Source organism: Poecilia reticulata, chromosome 3 (genome assembly GCF_904066995.2).
Source record: "Poecilia reticulata chromosome 3, P_reticulata-male-v2, whole genome shotgun sequence".
Taxonomy (NCBI): domain Eukaryota; kingdom Metazoa; phylum Chordata; class Actinopteri; order Cyprinodontiformes; family Poeciliidae; genus Poecilia; species Poecilia reticulata.
Window position 1 is genome coordinate 23,256,405 of NC_088832.1, and position 18,253 is coordinate 23,274,657.

At 36.0% G+C, this 18,253-nt stretch overlaps 1 protein-coding gene across 1 annotated transcript; it reads right to left on the reverse strand.

Annotated features, from left to right (window-relative positions):
* Window positions 1–4,238: 4,238 nt before the first annotated feature.
* LOC103462837 (potassium channel subfamily K member 2-like) lies at window positions 4,239–17,902 on the reverse strand. The gene is made up of 9 exons (XM_081605278.1): window positions 17,544–17,902; window positions 14,245–14,351; window positions 14,039–14,151; window positions 11,883–11,973; window positions 8,971–9,088; window positions 8,249–8,409; window positions 7,765–7,951; window positions 7,539–7,678; window positions 4,239–4,902 (listed from the first exon to the last, which is right to left on the reverse strand). Coding segments are annotated over exons 1-9 (1,296 nt in total). The 5' UTR covers window positions 17,545–17,902; the 3' UTR covers window positions 4,239–4,524.
* Window positions 17,903–18,253: the final 351 nt, after the last annotated feature.

The following is an 18,253-nucleotide window of genomic DNA, read 5'->3' on the forward strand; positions in this document are numbered from 1 at the left end:
AAGAAATTACTAATAGAATATCTTACATATGCATAGTTGTATACTCTCTATATAGAGATTTTCCTTAGCTTTGATTGTATCTCACAATTTTGTAATTTATCATTATTTATTAAACTATTAAAGCTGAGTGGCTTTGTTAATATTCTGTCCTAGAATGCTGTTAGATGTGCCCTTTGTTGAGCACCTGCCCCTTTAGTGGTCTCTGCACGGCCCTGGCTGTAAGCCATTAAAATAACAACAAATAAAGGTTGCCTTGACAACCGGTGGTGTCTCTGAATCAAAGATAATAGGATTACGAATAGAAAACTTTTTGATCCATTTTTGGAGAATGTCTTTTTAAAAGAATTAAATTCTTCAACTTTTCTTCTTCTTGTTGGTGATGTCCAGAGAGTTGTTTTCTGACTTTAGTTTGTCACATTTTCATATCACTTCATTAAAGTGATCATTTTTATTGATATTTTTTTTATTTCATTTATTAAATGGAAATGTATACGGTCCTATTGAGAGTTGGGGGGGGGGGGAGAGGTGTGGAGTAGAAAACCAGATTGATATTTAAATGATAAATACTGCATGTTTAAATTTACTCATTAAATTTTGGGAAAAGTTGAACTGGATTATCACACTCGGGTCTCTTGACCTTGCGCGACCGCTTCAGTTCAGAAATATGTTCGTAATCCATCATACTGTATCTGCGTAGCTGTGCTTATTCTGTTCTGTACTTTCTGCTTTTATAACTCTTTGTCACGCATCATAAGAGCTTTAGCTACAGTCCTGTCCCACTCATGGGATTTCTCCATCACCCAGGAAGTTTGAACGTTAATAGTTTCTCAGTGGAACAGCGGCTGTGAACTCTGTGACACAGAAAGGTCAGCCGCACCTCCATAAATTAGAATATCATTGAGAACTTATTTTATGTTAATAATTCAGTTCATTCAAGCTCCGCACACTTCCTCTAGGTTTCTCTGGGACCTTGATTTATAAATGAAATTGAAACTTTACCTTTTGTAAAGGGAGCTCAGCTAGTTTAACAAAAGTTTTTAGTTCATTTTTAGGTGCAGAATTCAGTCAATTGAATGCTTAATACAAAATTAAGCATATCAGAAACCATCAATCAATAAATGAAGATAGTTTGAATAGCACATTACAGCAACAAGGCAGTTCAAAGTGCTTTATATCATCAAACCACAAAAATAAAAAGTCATAAAAACAACATACAGTCACCATTTGAGAAGCCAATAACAACTATTACATTTTGTCAAGTGTCATCATCAAAATCACCAATACACGCCCAATATCAATATTTAATTTGTTATGGATCAACAGCAGCTCTAAACAGACGAGTTTTCAATATAGATTTAAAGGAACTCAGTGTTTTGGCTGCTTTGCAGTTTTCTGGAAGTTTGTTCCTGATTCATGGTGCATAGAAGCTGAATGCTGCTTCTCCTCGTTTGGTTCTGGTTCTGAGGATGCAGAGCAGAACCAGAAGACATGAGAGGTTCTGGAAGGTTGCTATGACAACAGCAGATCTTTAATGTATTGTGGTGCTAGGTTGTTCAGTGATTTATAAACTAACAACAGTATTTTAAAGTCTATTCTCTGAGCTACAGGGAGCCAGTGAAGGGACTGTAGAACTGGGTCGAAGTGCTCCATCTTCCTGGTTTTAATGAGAACCTGAGCAGCAGCAGCGTTCTGGATCAGCTGCAGCTGGAGGATTGATTTTAGTCAGACCTGTGAAGTCGCTGTTTCAGTAATCAGTGCGACTAAAGACAAACGCATGGACGAGTTTCACTCACTGAGACATCAGTCCTCTAATCCTGTAGATGTTCTTCAGGTGATAGAAGGCCGACTTTGTAACTGTCTTTATGTGGCTCTGAAGGTTTAGGTCAGAGTCCATCACTACTCCATTACCATTTCTAGTGATTTCAGTTAACAAAAATGTTTTCTGAGTTTCAGTTTGTTTCATTAGTTATAGTTAAAATAAACACTTACCTTGATCAATTACTTTGATCCAAAGAGGCCTTAAAGAGGCAATATTATGTATTTTCTAGGTACATATAGTGCCATTTTGTAGCACAACCAAGTAACTATGTTCACTTCAGTTGATATAAAATGTTGTATATATCAAATCTTACTTAAAAAAAATTTTACTTCCTAATTTAACGCCTTGAAATTGGCTGTCTGTCTCTTTAAAAACCCCTGCTCTTTCTGAAACTGCCTTCAGAAAGTCATTATAAAATCACTCCTCTATTATCCCTTTAACAACGTCTTGACTAGTGTTGAACTGAAAAATAGTTTGTATAATGAGCTCAGTTGATGCACAGTCCAACCAGATGTTTGCTATTTGCTGCTGGCTAGTCTGGAGGAGCTGGTGGGGGAATCGCCAGGGTGGACTGCTCTGTGAAGTGAAAACCTTGAAGGCGGCAATGAGTCCACATGGGCGTTTGCACAGCTGAATGGTTGCCGTGGGAGATTCAAGGATTTCTCAGACATGCATGAAAGAATCAAGGGCAGTACACTGGAGGACGTTTGACACAACTGCCAACATGACAAGTTCACCCTAAGAGCAGCCTGTAAGATGCTAAAAAAAGGAGGTAGAAGCATCATGGTTGGTTGAAATGTTGCCTCAGAATACACAACTTTTGTTCACATCTACTGGAAAATCAGTAAATCAGCTCCTGTGCCAGAACTTTTCTGGTTTCTTTTCTTTTTCTTAAAGATGTAATTAAAATATTTTTTATCTCTACTGAAAAAAAAATCTAATCTTAATACCTGGGCTGTGTTTTGTTTTGTTTGACAATTTTTGGTTGAAGATTTATGACTGAGTGACTCATGATCAGTTTTATTATAAAAAGACAGGCGTTAACTGTTTAGTTAAAATTATTAAACCACATTGACTAACAGTGTGTGACCAGCTGCTGAGTTGACAGACTTGCAGTCGGTAAAGTGTTTGTTTTTCTACGTCATGATAAAGTAAAGGTGAGGATAAAGATCAATGACAACATACCATCCACTCAATAAAAACAGTCAAATAAGAAAACAGATTTTAATGATCACAAAGGTTTTTTGTGGTAATAATAAACGATAACAACTCCAATGCAAAATGCAGAAGAGAACATGTGCAGTTGGCCATGAAAATAAGACATTTATAGGAGCTACTGTATTATACATGCATAATGAATTATTAAAACATTCATGTAAAAAATTAAGATCAAGCTGTTCAGTTTTGTGCAGACCTGAAGTTGTAAATCTTTTGCTTAAAACTGCAAATAGTATCAGGAGCTCAATTCAAAGTTGTAAAACTGTGTATTTAACATAATTAATTGTTAGAATACTTAATAAAAATAGATTATATGCTGAGATATGAGCGTGCTTTGACTAAATCTACAGTCTTAAGAGGCCTTTGAGGCGACGTGCAAGAAGCCAGTTCTTCATGTTAAAGCCCACATGATGTTTCTGTTTTCTAAAAATACAAAATAATGTGCGTCAGTCTCAGAAAGGCACTGTGTGACAAATTCAAGTTTTTCCACATGTTAAACATTGACTGTAGGCCTCAACAGTGGATAATGACCATGAGGTGATGTTTGTAAAGTTACTCAGTAAAATAAACAACTATTTAGTTTATTTAGCCTGTCAGAGAAACAAAAAAATGTTCATTTTTAAAAGTCAATATGTTATTCATACATTTATAAATGTCACAGTTCCAAACTAAATATTTATTTAACGAGTTAAATATTTAGTTATGAAGTTAAATATTTAGTTTGCAAACTAAATATTTAGCTTTTGAATTAAAATTTAGTTAAAGCTAAATATTTGGTTTATCAACTAAATATTTAGCGTTTGACTTGAAATTTAGCCAGGAAGCTAAATATTTGGTTTGTAAACTAAGTATTTTTGTAAACATTTAATTTCAAAACTAAATATTTAACTAAATAATTAACTTAACTAAATAATTAACTTAAATATTTAGCTAAATATTTAGCTAATTGTTTGTTAGCTAAATATTTAGCTAACAAACAATTAAAAATATCAAAAATGGAGATCAATATTTAATTTGCAAGTTAAATACTAGCTTGTAATAGTTATCTTTAAACAGCAAGCTATTTAACTAACTTGCTGATTAAATCTTTAGATTTTAAACTAAGGCATTTAAAAATGTATGAATCCCAAGGTGAAAATATTACTTTAATAAATAAACACCCATTTTTTTATTTTTGACAGGCTAAATAAAACAAATATTGATATATCAATATTCATTTTTTAAAATATTATATAACATATACATTTATAAATATGGTATATTTATAAATGTAGTATATATATACGTACATTATAATGTTTATATTGTAAATATTATATATTTTATTTTTCACTTTGTAACTTTACAAACAGCACCTCATAAATGACTGAACCCAAATCAGCAGCAGCTGTTTTCTCCTTTTGTAACAGGAGAAAACAGAGATTTGTCTGAAGTGAAATTTGTTTACCATCAGTTCATGTTCTTTGTTCTCTCAGCTCTTTGTTTGACTAAATTGCCAAAACTCTTTTAACCTCAGAAGAATCATCTTCTACTTGAGGTGTTCGATAATCGAAGACGTCTCCTCTCTCCAGGTCCAGCCCGTTCACCAGCGATCCGTTTCTGGTCAGCGGCGCGGTCAGACCCTTTAGCCCGGCCTCCTTGTCGTTCCTCTCCCGTTCGTCGGTGAAATTGATCGACGTGGCCCGACGTGGAAGCGTGAGTTCAGGCGCCGAACTGAATCCCAGCTCTGAGGACAGTTTGCGTTTGATGGATGCGGCTCGCTGGAACTTGTCGTAGATCTCGACGCTCACGCGGCGACGGGTTTCTTTGAACTCTGCAGAGACGTTGGCGGTCCACTCTGCAGCATGAGCCCGGATCTCTCCGACCTGCGGGGAGACGGACCGAGACAGGACAGGTTTCAACTCAACCAGATCCGTTTTTCAGGGTTTTTTTTTTTTTGTTTTGTAAATATTTGTATTGATTTTATAGATTTCCAATATGAAAATATGTCATTGCATTTACAACAATTATGAGCTTTTTGTATTTTTTTAAGAAAAAGGTCCTCTGTTTATCCATGCATTCACTCACTGCTGCCACATCATCTGCTTAGATAAAAACCCTGTGCTCAACTCTGTGTTCACTCTGACTAAACCAGGAGAGCAAACTCACATCTGGAAGCTCGAGGAAATGTGCTTTTCACAGCCGGACTTCAGCATGGAAGACCATTAGGAGCATGAGTGAACATCACCTCAACTTTAGAGGAAACCCTGCAAAACTCATTTAGCCAGACGAGTATAATCACAAACAGGTTGGGATATTCATTACATTATTTTGCACAAAATTATTTTATTCTGGTCAGTTCTGCCTATTGTGAGCTCCTTTCAGAATGACTTCTGTTACCAAATTAGCTGCTGCTGACCTCGCCTCCTAACATTTACATTTCAATGTGAAAATGGCTGCAAACAGATCTACAATCATACAACCGTACACCTTTGAAAAGCAGAAGTGGAGCCTCCTGCTCAACCAACAAAAATGTAGCAAGTGGTTTCTGGACGGTAAGTCCTCTACAAATCAATCAATCAATCAAATTTTATTTGTATAGCACATTTCAGCAGCAAGGCATTTCAAGGTGCTTTACATAATTAAAGAAAAAATAAAAACAGCATGTGACATTGAATCAACAGTAAGAAAGAGAAAGAGATTAAAAAAGATAAAATCACTTGTCTCTTCCAGCAGCCATTATACAGCACATGCTGGAGCTCTGCTTGGGTTGCTAGGTAACGCCACAGTGCCTGTGGATTGTGACTTAACAACTGGAAGGGTCTTTGAAACGGCTCATTTTCCAGACACCAAAAGACATCAATTTGTAGCCTAAACAAATCTGGGTCTTCACCGTGCTTGGACTGATTTTAGAAGCAGTAGAGACCCAAATGGAAACATAAAAACATCTAAAATGTGAATTTTGGGTCCCCTGTAGCTAACAGGACCTGTGAGTCGAGTCTTTGTGCTCATCTCTCTTGACACTTCAGAAGATGTTTGTCTGCTGAGGAGCAGCTGAAAGGCCTTCCTCAATCTTCATTCATGCTCAGGAGTGAAATCTAATTATTAAATGGGAACGTCTTTCTCAAGAGGGACCTCAGGGTTTTGCTAATGAAGAACTAAAACCTTCCAGATGTTCCTTCACGCATAAGTCAAATTGATTTCCATAAGATTTGCTATATTTAGCATTGAAGCAGTTCTGTAATAGTTTCTCAAACAGGAACATTGCTAAATTATGCCCAAATTGTGCATCTGTCCCTGTGGAGAGGATCTTACTATCATCTGTGTTCATGCATTTGGTTGGCAGGAAGCAGATTAGATTTGAAAAGAGTCGCGTCACTGAAACCAAATTAAGCAGAGGGCAAAAGTTGATGTGGGGATATGGCACAGTAACACGGACACTTTTATAGTTCATCTGTCACTGCAGAGCAGGAGGTATTAATACTCCTGAAACTTATTCATATTTTATCATGTTACAATCTCACTGTAAAACATTTGAGCCACGTTTAGTTGTGTCTACTGTCTTCTGCTCTTTAAGTCAAATAAATTTAGCAAGTTTCAGATTTTGATCCTAAATGTGAATTTGTAAAAGATAAACTTACAGCACTAAGTTAACTTTTATATTATATTAAGAGTTGAATAAACTAGAGTTTTTAGATTAGCACTTAAAAATTGAAAGAAGAAAAAGAGGAGTGGGAATTATTTCCCAGAATGCTTAGCGGCTTGTTTCTGTATCCTGAGATGGAAGAGCGTTACGTTAAGGCAAATGTTTATTTTAAATCTTGAGGATAATATCCAGTTCATACTAAATGTTTCTGAGATGAATCCATTCTGATGTTTAATAAAATTCATTATCAGATCTGAAATTTTGTTCATGCAATTTGAAACAAGAATTTAAATTATTCTAAAGTGAAATTGTTATTTTAACTTTATATTGTGAGCAAAATAATATAGAAATGTGGCTCTTTAACCAGGTGAGGGCAGTTTTTATTTGCATATTGTGAAATAATTATTTGGTTAAATTACAGCATTAAGTTAAAATTCAAGATTAATGAACTTAAAAAACAATGTTTAGACAACTTGTCTCTTGTTAAATCAACTTTAATTTCTGAGTTACATTTTCAGGGCAGCAGGTGGATTTTCAGCTTCAAGTTAAACCACCTTAAAATGTTTTAAGGTGCTCAGACACATGCAGACTGTTTACTAATCATGCAGCCTCCAAAGATCATAACTCACATTGAATTTTGTTTAGTAAAATTAAAGAAAAGGAGGATATTTACATTTGCATGCCACTTTTAAATTTGTAAAATACCTTTTTAAAACACTTATCATTATAGTTCCACTGTCATGTCCTCCTTTGTGTTAATCTGTCACCTAAAGCAGTAATTAAATCCACTGAATATTGTGTCTGTAATGTCACAAAATGGGAAAATGAAGGTTTATGTGGTTTGAATGGTTTTGCCAGGGTATTTACATTGAATACCTCTTCTTTCGTCCTCCTGGAGATGGCTCGGAGCCAGTCTCCTATCATGCTGAGAATAGCAGCGAAGTAGGCCAGTCCCACCAGAATCCAGAACCAAACCAGTGGTTTGTAATAGTCCAGGTACTCTATGTCTGACCCACCTGGACACAAAGACACACCGATCAAACCTGCTGTCACGACCCAGAGGAAAAAAAAAACAAGTTCACAGAGAGTTTGTCTGATTCACCTGCCACAAAGTCTCCAAACCCGATGGTGGTCAAGGTGATGACCACAAAGTAGAGGGACTCCAGCGCAGACCAGCCCTCGATGTGTTTAAAGATGGCTGCCGGGAGCGCCACCAGCAGCAGGCAGCCGAACAGGACAAACAGCAGCGTGGATATGACTCGGATCTTGGTCTGGCTGATGGCCCAGTGCTGCAGGGGGAAGGAACCACATTTAGATCCTGTCATTATTTACAAGCTGAGATCTGCCACATCACCAGCCATAAGGAGGAAAGTCGTTAAAAAAATACATCCATGTTTGTTCAGTAAGGACATTTAGTTCTGCCCTTGTGTTTTTGTGTGTTTGATTCTTCTTTGATGGTTGGTTAACCAAACTTGATCATTTTTGTTGGGTGTTTTCATACCTGACAGTCCAGTAGACTCGGTTCGATTAGGAACCAAAGTTGCAACATTTGTAATATTTTCAGCTGGTGCGTTTCTCAGACTCACCACAAACATTTTCTCCACCCTGGCGATTCCCTTCCCGAAGATGGTGCCAAGCTGATCACCTACACCTGCCAAGAGGAAACCAAACAGTGGTATTCCCAGCAGAGCGTAGATGATACAGAATATTCTCCCTCCCTCGGTGTGGGGAGAGATGTTCCCAAATCCTGCAGAGAGCACAATCAGAGACTGTCCCAGTCTGGCATCACAGATTCATTTTCAAACATCTTATTAAACCTGTGGCCTACATGCAAGATTCGACTGATTGATGCACCAAAAGCAGGACGTCTGGGTCTTTTCATATGAAACTTCAGCCATTGGTGTCATAATCCTGCAGCTCCTTTAGTTTTAGCTTTTTTGTAATCACACTTTTCTACAACATGATTCCTGATCTGTCTGCTGTGTTCCTTTGTCTTAACTTTTGTGTTTGTTCACGTATGATCAACAACAAACCTCTAAGTTTGCTACAGATCAGATGTGAAATAACGACAAAGGTGGACTCCATTTGTTTTTATATATCAGAATTATGAGATTGAATGAAAATACATTCCACACTTTTCAGATTTCTGAACTTATCAATAATGCACTTACACATTTTGCATTGGTAACTCACATAAACACACAATAAGATACTTTAATTGTGACTATAACCAATCTGGAAAATGTGGAAAAGTTAGGAGCTATAAACTTTGACAAGGCGTTGTCGATCAATAAGTTTAATTTCCTACCAATGGTGGTGATGACAGTTCCAGCAAAGAAGAAAGCGGAGCTCAGGTCCCACAGGCTGCTGTGGTTGGTGTAAGTTCCTGCAGGATTCACCCCGGATCGGACAGCAGACACAACTTGCTGGGGAGGAAAAAGGCTCCATAAGACTCGAGAAATAGGATCTGCAACTTTTATTCTGCTGTAAAAAATTTGATGTTTGTGTGCAGAAGCTGTGGTTGTGTCTGTCTGTTCATAATCACAAAATATGGAAACACTGAGTATGCAGTTAGAGATGAGGCAGAAACTGGGACTGATCATAAAAACAAATGGTTTGGGATCTACAGGCGAGGTAGAGCTGATGACAGAGACGCTTTCCTTTCTTTGACTCAGTTTTTGTTTTTCCACGTCTGAGCCTGGAGCTGTCCCTGGTGCTGAACTCTGCCTGTCAAATCTTCAAAATGTGTGGATCAGTTCAGCTAAAGTCTGTTTCTATGCCCTGATTTTATGACAAAATTATGTTTAATCTAGAACAACACATCATATTCTGATCATTTTTCATATTTCAGCTTAGTGATCCACTAAAATCATGAACACAGAAAACCACAACATAGTAAATCCCTACATTAAGACTTTTGTGACTATTTTACAACATAATTGTGAAGTGGGAGGAAAAAGGCATTTGGTTTTCAAAAATGCTCACAGCTGAAAATCTGAAAAGTGTGGCATGCATCTGGTTTATTCCCTAAATCATCCAAGCTTCTGGAGACTCCAAACAACTTGTTGCAGTATTTGTAGGACAAAGTGTTTCTGCAAGCATTTCTTTGGTAAAAAGTAAGAATGATCTAGAACTGGGCGATTAATTAATTTAATTGATTAATCAAATTTTCTGTTTTTGAAATTTAAATTTTTGGAAAATCTGGATTTTTTTTCTACCAAAGTACTTCTTGGTTTTCCATAGTGATGCTAAGAACTGCCATCTTTATTTTGGACCAATAAAGTTTTTATTTTATTTTATTTGAATTGAATTGAACTGGCAAGCATGTTTTATTTATTTTTGATTTTGAATTCAAGTCAATTGGGAATAAATTATTGAAGTCAACTTTAAGATATTTTCTGTCATTTGTAATTTTTTAAGAAAAAAATTCAGATAAATTCAAAAGTCAAACTTAGTATTAAAAAATAAGAATATTTTACCAAGCCCACACAGAAGAATCATGTTTAATTTTTCTTTTAACTTCATAGCAATGCAAAGATTTTTGCTACTTTGCATTGATCTGTAGCAAAAATCCCAATTTCTCCTTTTAAGAAATGAGGGGAAAGTTAACAGTTTGTGAATATTATTGCAAATCATATCATTTCCATTAAACCAATAGTCGCTGTGGAAACATAATGTTGAGTTTTGGTTGCATCAGATTAAAATATCAAAGTGTGAACAAATGCATTGGATTTATTAATATAATTTCTCCTAAAAGTGTCTCAGGAAGCCAGAGGAGTTGTTATAATTCAGCTAAAAGCAGCTTGAGGTTTGACACTTGGTGGAGGATTGATAACAACATCGGTTCATTCGATTATGGTGTTGGTCTGTCGTGTGTGTCACTAATGTAATAAAGTTTCTCTTTGAAGCAGGAGGAAGATTATTCATGTCATAACTCCAGATGAGTCAGTCAGTGAAATCGATCCAAATCAAGGGAACACAATGAAACAGAGACTCCAGTCCAACTAAACACAAAAGATCAACATTTGAGTCTGATTGCCGGGTGAGTGAATAGATTCAGGAAGAAAAGTTGTAGATTATAAATAGAGATCAAGAAAAGTCAGTAAATTCACTATTGAAGAAACCAGAAAAACATAGAAATTAGTCGCAGTTGGAGGAAATATTCCAACTTCATAGCAGTTAACCTTTTTGGATCTTCATGTATCTTTTTTCAAGGTGACCTTTTATGCAATTTTTTTCATGCAAACTTGAAAAAAACCCAACAAAAAACTCAGCTGATTTTTGGCAATAAGTTAATGTGTTTGGTGTCTGGAAAATTAGCCATTTCAAAATGCCACAAATCAGCAGGAACTGACCGTTACCTAGTAACCATCGAACCCCTTCCCATTACCTAGCAACCCACTCATAGCTCAAGCACATTTTTTCAGCTGGTTTTCAAGGATTCAAAGATTTATTATTGTCATACGGCCTTTTCTTGTCTGAAATTTGGACTCAGATTAAGAAATTTAATGCATAAAATAAACAAATAAATGACATAATTTATGTGATATAGATATGTATATTAAAAACGTGTCTGTTTGTGTAAATAATTTATGAAATGAAGCTGAATTCAGTGCTCTATTTGCTGTACAATGGCCGCTGGAAAAGACAAGTGTTTTGTTGTTGACTTACTATCCAGAAACCACTTACTGCATTCTTGTTGGTTCTGCAGAAGGCTCAACTTCTGCTTTTCTAAGATGAACGATTGTGTAATTTCACAACTGTTTGCAGCCATTTTCATGAATGAGTGTGAAAATTGAGTTGGGGGCGTGGCCAGCAGCAGCTTATATAGATTTAAAGTGACAGAGACCCTATAGCAGCTCAAAATAGACAAAAGTGATCAGACTAAAAATCTTATCTACGATTGATTTTGTGCAAAACATGTGATGAACATGTTGGTTTAATATCCTAACCTGCTCAAAGAAGCATAATATATCACCTTTAAACCAAATGGAGATTTTTTCTAATTCCAACAAAGTAGATCAGTGACCTTAGAAAATGGTAAAATTAATTTAAAATCTGGAAAACATGAACAATTTAATTCCTTTAATATCTTGGTATGAGGCCATAGTCATCATGGATCATTAAATCATGATGTCATGACAGGATTTCAGATGCGTGCGTGCGTGCGTGCGTGCGTGCGTGCGTGTGTGTGTGTGTTTTGGCCCAGTGCTGACTCACCTGGACCAGCTCCTCCAGCTGGCTCAGGTTGACGCAGGAGTGCTGGGACAGGAAGTCCAGCTTCTGGGACAGGATGGCCAAACGCTGGGCACTGAAAGAGGGAGAGACCGAGTTTGTTCTTCCTGTTTTGAAAAAAAGAGCCTGTTCTGTCAGAAAATTTATGAATAACCAAATTTTTATTTTTAATTTTTTAGATGGATCAAAACCAGATTTGGCTCAAGAGAGAATCACAATCACAATGCAACACCTTGACAACTTTTAAAACATCATAAAACCATAAAGTTCAAATCATTTCATAGAGATTTGATGTGTTTGAAAGACAGAAAGTAGTGATTAATTGTGAAGTGGAAACAAAATGACAGGATTTAAATACTACTATTATTTTCCTAATATTATTATGGATCTGTAGATTTTCTTGTCTTGAAATAATTTTGCTTATATAATATAATTTATTTGTATGTTCTTTAGCACTGTATACATAAATAATATGCCTATAATTACAAATTTCTGATAGTTATTGAGTCAATACGTAGAATATTGTATTAAATTGAGATAAGGTGTGAATTAAATAAGTATTCAGAACAGTAGTGGTAAATTATGTTGTTCTTGTTTATGTATCCATGTGTTTTGTCTTATCCTGTTGTTTGCTTGTTTTATATTTGAAATAAATAACTAAATTTAAAAAAATGAAATATTTCACAATTAAAAATCTGAAAAGTGTGTCACACATTTGTCTTCATCCTCCGTCCCTCTGGTAGCACTTAATAAGAATAAATAAATAAAAACAAGTCACTTTATGGCTAAGTAAAGTCCACCTGTGTGTTTTTTATTCTTATTGAAGTCAATTATCTGAGAAACAGTCAAATGGCATTTGGTCACTTTGGAGTTCAGGGAAACATGGTGCTGGCAGCGTCATGCTGTGGGAATGCTTTCCTTCCATATAAAATTTAGGAAGCTGCTAAATATTTGAGGTTGTGAAGCAGTGGTCCCCAAACTACGGCCCGCGGGCCAGATCCGGCCCGCCTCCACATTTGGTCCAGCACCCTGAACAATACCAGAGAGCATTCAGATTTTTTTCATATACCGTATTTTCTGGACTATAAGCCGCTTATATGTGGATTTTTTCTTCAACCACCAGGGGGCTCTTTAGCAGGAAGTGAATCATTGGAAGTCAAAATTGGAAATAAAAGAAGAAAGCACCCATTAAAACAGAATTAGGTTTTAATAGGGAATTGAAATTTGAGAATGTTGTTGATCAGTTAAATAGCATTGAGGGGAAAAAGAAGATTTTTCGTTTTTTAAATAATACTGGGATCATTATGAGAATTTGAGGTAAATATATTAGGATCCAGTAGATGGCAGTAATGCAACAATAATGGATACAAGCTGCTGTTGAAATCTAAAGAAGAAGAAGAAGAATTTTCATTTAGCACATGCTAGTAGCATACACGAAGGATCAGCACTTTTACTGTTACAGTTACCGTTTGGAAACTTTTTTTTTTCAACCGTAATAAATGTGATATTCAATTGACCTGTTATGACTCAGATTTTGGGTGTCCGCCCCCCTCTGCTGCTGCTGCATCGCTGTGGAAAACCTGGAGCGGCAGAGATATCTGCGGCTTGTATGTTTACTGGTTTAAAAAAAAAACAAAAAAAAACACTTTGGGGTTGTGGTTTATAGTCCGGTGCGGCTCATAGTTAGGAAAATACGGACTATAATCCTTCCAGGATTTTTTCTGTGAAGAACCCAGAGAGAGTTATTTGGTTATTATTTATTTCATTAATAGTGTTATTATTTATTTCCTGACTTTTGTTCTGTGAAGAACCCAGAGAGAGTTATTTGATTGTGCTTTCTGGAAAACAATACATTTTTACATTTAGGCACTCCTGCAATCGTCTCACTTTTTCTGTTACAAACTGACTCCGGCCCCCCACCAGAGAAGGGAAAAGTCATGTAGCCCTCACAGGAAAAAGTTTGGGGACCCCTGCTGTGAAGAATTTCCTCTTTAGACTCCCAAAGCTAATGGAGACGCCTTTAAAAACTAAATCATAGAAGTGGTGAGGGTTCTTGATGTGAAGCTGTCCTGAATTTTTGAGGCCCGGAGATAAAATAATGAAGCTGGAGGAGTAATGGTGAAATGAAAACAGACGCCCACCTCTCATGAGGCTGCTCCAGCCATCTGAAGACGGTGGCTCCTATCACCAGGTACAGAACCACCAAAAGAAAGATGGCGGTCACCGTCTTCCACTTCATCACTGTGGCCACGACCTACAACACTTCGGCTGGTCAGTCAGCCCTCAGTAACTCTCTAAAATTACTTCTGTGTGAATAGTTTTGAATTTCTTTGGTTTGATTCCTCACCTCACTTTCCTCCCGAGGCGTCAGTGTGATTGGCTTGGTGGAGAAGGAGAGGCGAGGCTTTGTGTTGTGAGTGGCTGATTTTGGGTCCAGTAAGTCTGGAGCTGCCACTGTGGAAAAAACTGGATTATTATTTAAATTCTTCACATTTTGCCCCTCATTTTACACCATCCATTTCCTCTCTTACGCACAAATATTGGTTTATTTGTCTTGATAAAAGTAGTTTATAGATATCGACCGTATGAGTCGACATTGTCTAATTGTTACGTGAATGAATGCATCCAAGAAGGAAAGTTGTTGATTAAAAGTATAAAGGTTGGAGTTTCACTACACTGTAAAACAGAGTAGTTTCAAGTGAAACTGAATGGCTTAACTTGAAAATGAAAGTCCACCTGCTGCCCTGAAATGCAACTTAAGTCATCAAGAAAATTGTTTTGGTTTTAACTCAGAAATTAAATTTCATGAAGTTGATTTAACAAGACACAAGTTGTCTAAACATTGTTTTTTAAGTTCATTAATTGTGAGTTTTAACTTAATGCTGCAATTTAAACCAAATAATTATTTCACAATATGCAAATAAAAACTACTCTCACCTGGTTAAAGAGCCACATTTCTGTATTATCAAGTTAAAATAACTACTTATTTTACTTTAGAATAATTAAAATTTTTGTTTCAAATTACATTAACAACATTTGTGATCTAATAATGAATTTTATTAAACATCACAATGAATTCAGCTTGAAAACATTTAGTGTGAACTGGACATTATCCTCAAGCTTTAAAATAAACATTTACCTTAATAACACAGGAGTCAGATCAACCTAACGCACTTCCATCTCTGAATACAAAAACAGCCGCTAAGCATTCTGGGAAATAGTTCCCGCTCCTCTTTTTCTTTTTTCAGTTTTTTAAGTGCAAACCTAAAAACTCTAATTTATTCAACTCTTATTAAGTTAACACAACCTACTACTGTAAATGTATCTTTCTCAAACTCACATTTAGGATCAAAATCTAAAACTCGTTACATTTATTTGACTTAAAGAGCAGAAGACAGTTGACACAACTAAATGTGGCTCAAATGTTTTACAGTGAGGTAACTTCATGTATCTTTCTTAAAGGGGATCTATTATAAGGATTCACATTTTGCATTTTCATGCTTCTATTTTGGTCTCAACAGTTTAAAAACACCCAGCTGTTTTTGGCAGTAAGGTGATGCTAAAAAATGTCTTCTTAAAACCCACCAACATCAAGAGGGTGGATGTGATTTTGGAAAATTCAAAGTTGTATATTTGAAGAGAAAAAAGACGGAAACAGAACATTTTTATTAAAAAGTTATGCCGTTTATGTTATTACTCCCAGAGTAATTTTTGGTAAAAATTTAATTTAGGAGTATTTTTACTATGTTATACTTGTTATTGTTACTTTTACTTCAGTAACTTTATTAAGAAGTATGTCTACTCTTACTTGAGTCTGATGATGTCATTTTAAAATATTAAATAATTGATGTTTTAATCAGTCACTCAGAACTTGAGTCGTAGCCTATTTTACTTTTACTTGAGTAAAAATAAATTGAGGTAGTGCCAGTCTTACTTGAGTACAATTTTCAGATACTCTGCCCACTTCTGATTATTTATGGACATATTTACCACCAGGTAATCTTTCTTGGTTATCACTAATAGAGAAATTAATAACAAGACTATCAAGTTTCTTGCCTGTTTCACCTGTAGCCGATCACATGATGCGTTTCCTATTTTAGCCAAGCTAACAGAAGCTTCCTATTGGATAATTACTAAATGGGCGACCATCTTTCAGCTGCTAACAAGATATTTAACCCATTTAACTGATGCAATGAGTCTCATTTCTAAAACAACCATGCCAACAGTCACATCCTGTGGTCCTGGAAAAGATGTCAGTCTGTTTAAGAAAGGTCAAAGATCAAATCACTGGCACGGCACAGCGAATGCAAGCTGTAATCAGTTAAAGCAGAATATTATAAGTGGGATTCTACAGGAATCCATGCTGGGACTACTTATTGTACATTGGTAAATTTATAAACGCTTTCCTGTGAGAGGACACCAACATGGTTAAATAAATATATATTCATTAAAAAAATAATTTTCTTATGCTCTTAGGTCTGTCATGTTAGTACTATTGGTAGCAAAGCTCTTATGATTGCGTTGATTTAGTGTGTGAACTTACACGACTTATCATGGCTTAAACGGAACATATTTTACTAAATATGAAAAAAATCCAGTTTTATTATCTTCAGTGGGAGGAGTTACACTCCAGAGATTTATCTTAGCATTTCACTGATTTTGTTGGGACTTCAGCAGTTTTTATTGATGATGAGAATCTGAGCTGGAGAAAATACATTTTTATTAGCAATACATTTATAAACATATTAGTATTATAAGATGAGCATCATCCTCTTATCACTAAAAAGCGTAATTTTGTTTTAAGAATTAGTTTAGTTTATCCTTGTTCACATTGTGATCTGGTTTGGACTTGACATTTTCTTTCAGCTCTTCATAAACTTTTAGTTCTTCAGAAAAACTTCCTGCATCTATTTATATTTCAAAGGTCTTTTCAAAATGAACTTATATGAGCAAAAGAAAGAAATAGTTCTTATACAACACCTAAGTCTTTTAAAGCAGTTTCCCACAGAGAATAATTTTTATAACTTTATAACTGACAGTTATTATGTTTACTCACAATTGGATGCAATGTATTTACTCTTTGAGCTGTCTACTTCGACCCTTTAATCTATCAGTCATTTCTTGTCCTTTTGTGCATTTTAATATGCTAAATAAACTTAAATGCATTGGATTAATCGTAACTTTTAGTATTAACATGGTATAAAATATAAGAAGTATTTGAACTTCTTTAGAATAAAATTTAAAGACTCCTTTATATTCTGGGAAAACTCTTTATAAAGTTTTTGCATTTGTGTTCAAGTTATAAAAATTATAACAAACTGACGTCCCCTTCCACTTTAGTTTGGTTACAAAAAGATAAAATATTGTATCTGCTCCTCTTTTGCTCTTATAAGAAATGTATTATTTTTGACTTTTTTATGGTAACAAACGAAAACTTGCCTAATTTAGGAAATAAATGACTCAAATATATTTTTCTACACTTGTTAAAGAAACATGCAGCTCTAAGTTAACCTCGAAAAATGTTTATGTAAAGTTTCAGGTGAGCGTTTTGAGGAGAAACAATGTTTCTAACTGAATGCACCACTTCACATCAATACAAGATGTGTCCTGGCGCTCAATCAGGATAAAATAAAAATCCTCACTCACTTGTCGTGGTTGGCTATCCGATGCCCTCCGCTCTCCTCTTCTCCTCACCAGAAGCTTTCAATGCGTTGCGGGGAATCTTTCCTCCGATGCGTGTCTCCTCTGCGCGGTGCTGAGGAGGGCGGACGGACCGGCGCTCCGTCTTCCCTCTGCTTCCCTTCGTGGCTTTCAGCGCTAATCGGACACTGGTCGGTGCTGTTAGGGGTATTTTTCAGTAAACAGTTTATCTGGTTTCTCTGTCTCTTGTGGTTTCTGCCAGCTCTCCAGTTGGCGACGCGCTCCGTGTGCGCTCAGGGTTTTGAGCGCACCGGTGACTTGTTACCGAGAGGAGGAGGAAAGGAGGTCCGTGGTACGGAGAGGTGGTCCCCAAACGTGGACACTTATTAGTGTCCAAACACTCATTTGGACACTCAACACTCATTAGTTTCTGACCGTGGAGCAAAAAGTGTGTATGAATTATAGGGGCGCCGCCTTAGAGGGGGCGCCAGAATTATTTCTGTTTGTGATAGAAGAATGTGATCAGAGTGTGGGTAGAGTAACCAAAAAAAATGCACTCAAGTAAGAGTAGCACTACTTCAACACATTTTTATTCAAGTAAAATGTAACCATCCAAAAATTACTCAAGTAAAAAAAGTACTTTGTAAAAAGTCTGCTGAAGTATTCAGTAACTGATCAAATTATCAATAATTTAATATTTAAAAATTACATAATCA

What these genes read in the sequence shown, in the direction of transcription:
- LOC103462837 (XM_081605278.1), bottom strand. An exon ending in CGCCTCGGGAGGAAAGTGAG is followed by an intron (nt 14,152 to 14,244) that starts GTGAGGAATCAA and finishes GAAGTGTTGTAG; the next exon opens with GTCGTGGCCACAGTGATGAA. An exon ending in CTGGAGCAGCCTCATGAGAG is followed by an intron (nt 11,974 to 14,038) that starts GTGGGCGTCTGT and finishes TCCCTCTTTCAG; the next exon opens with TGCCCAGCGTTTGGCCATCC.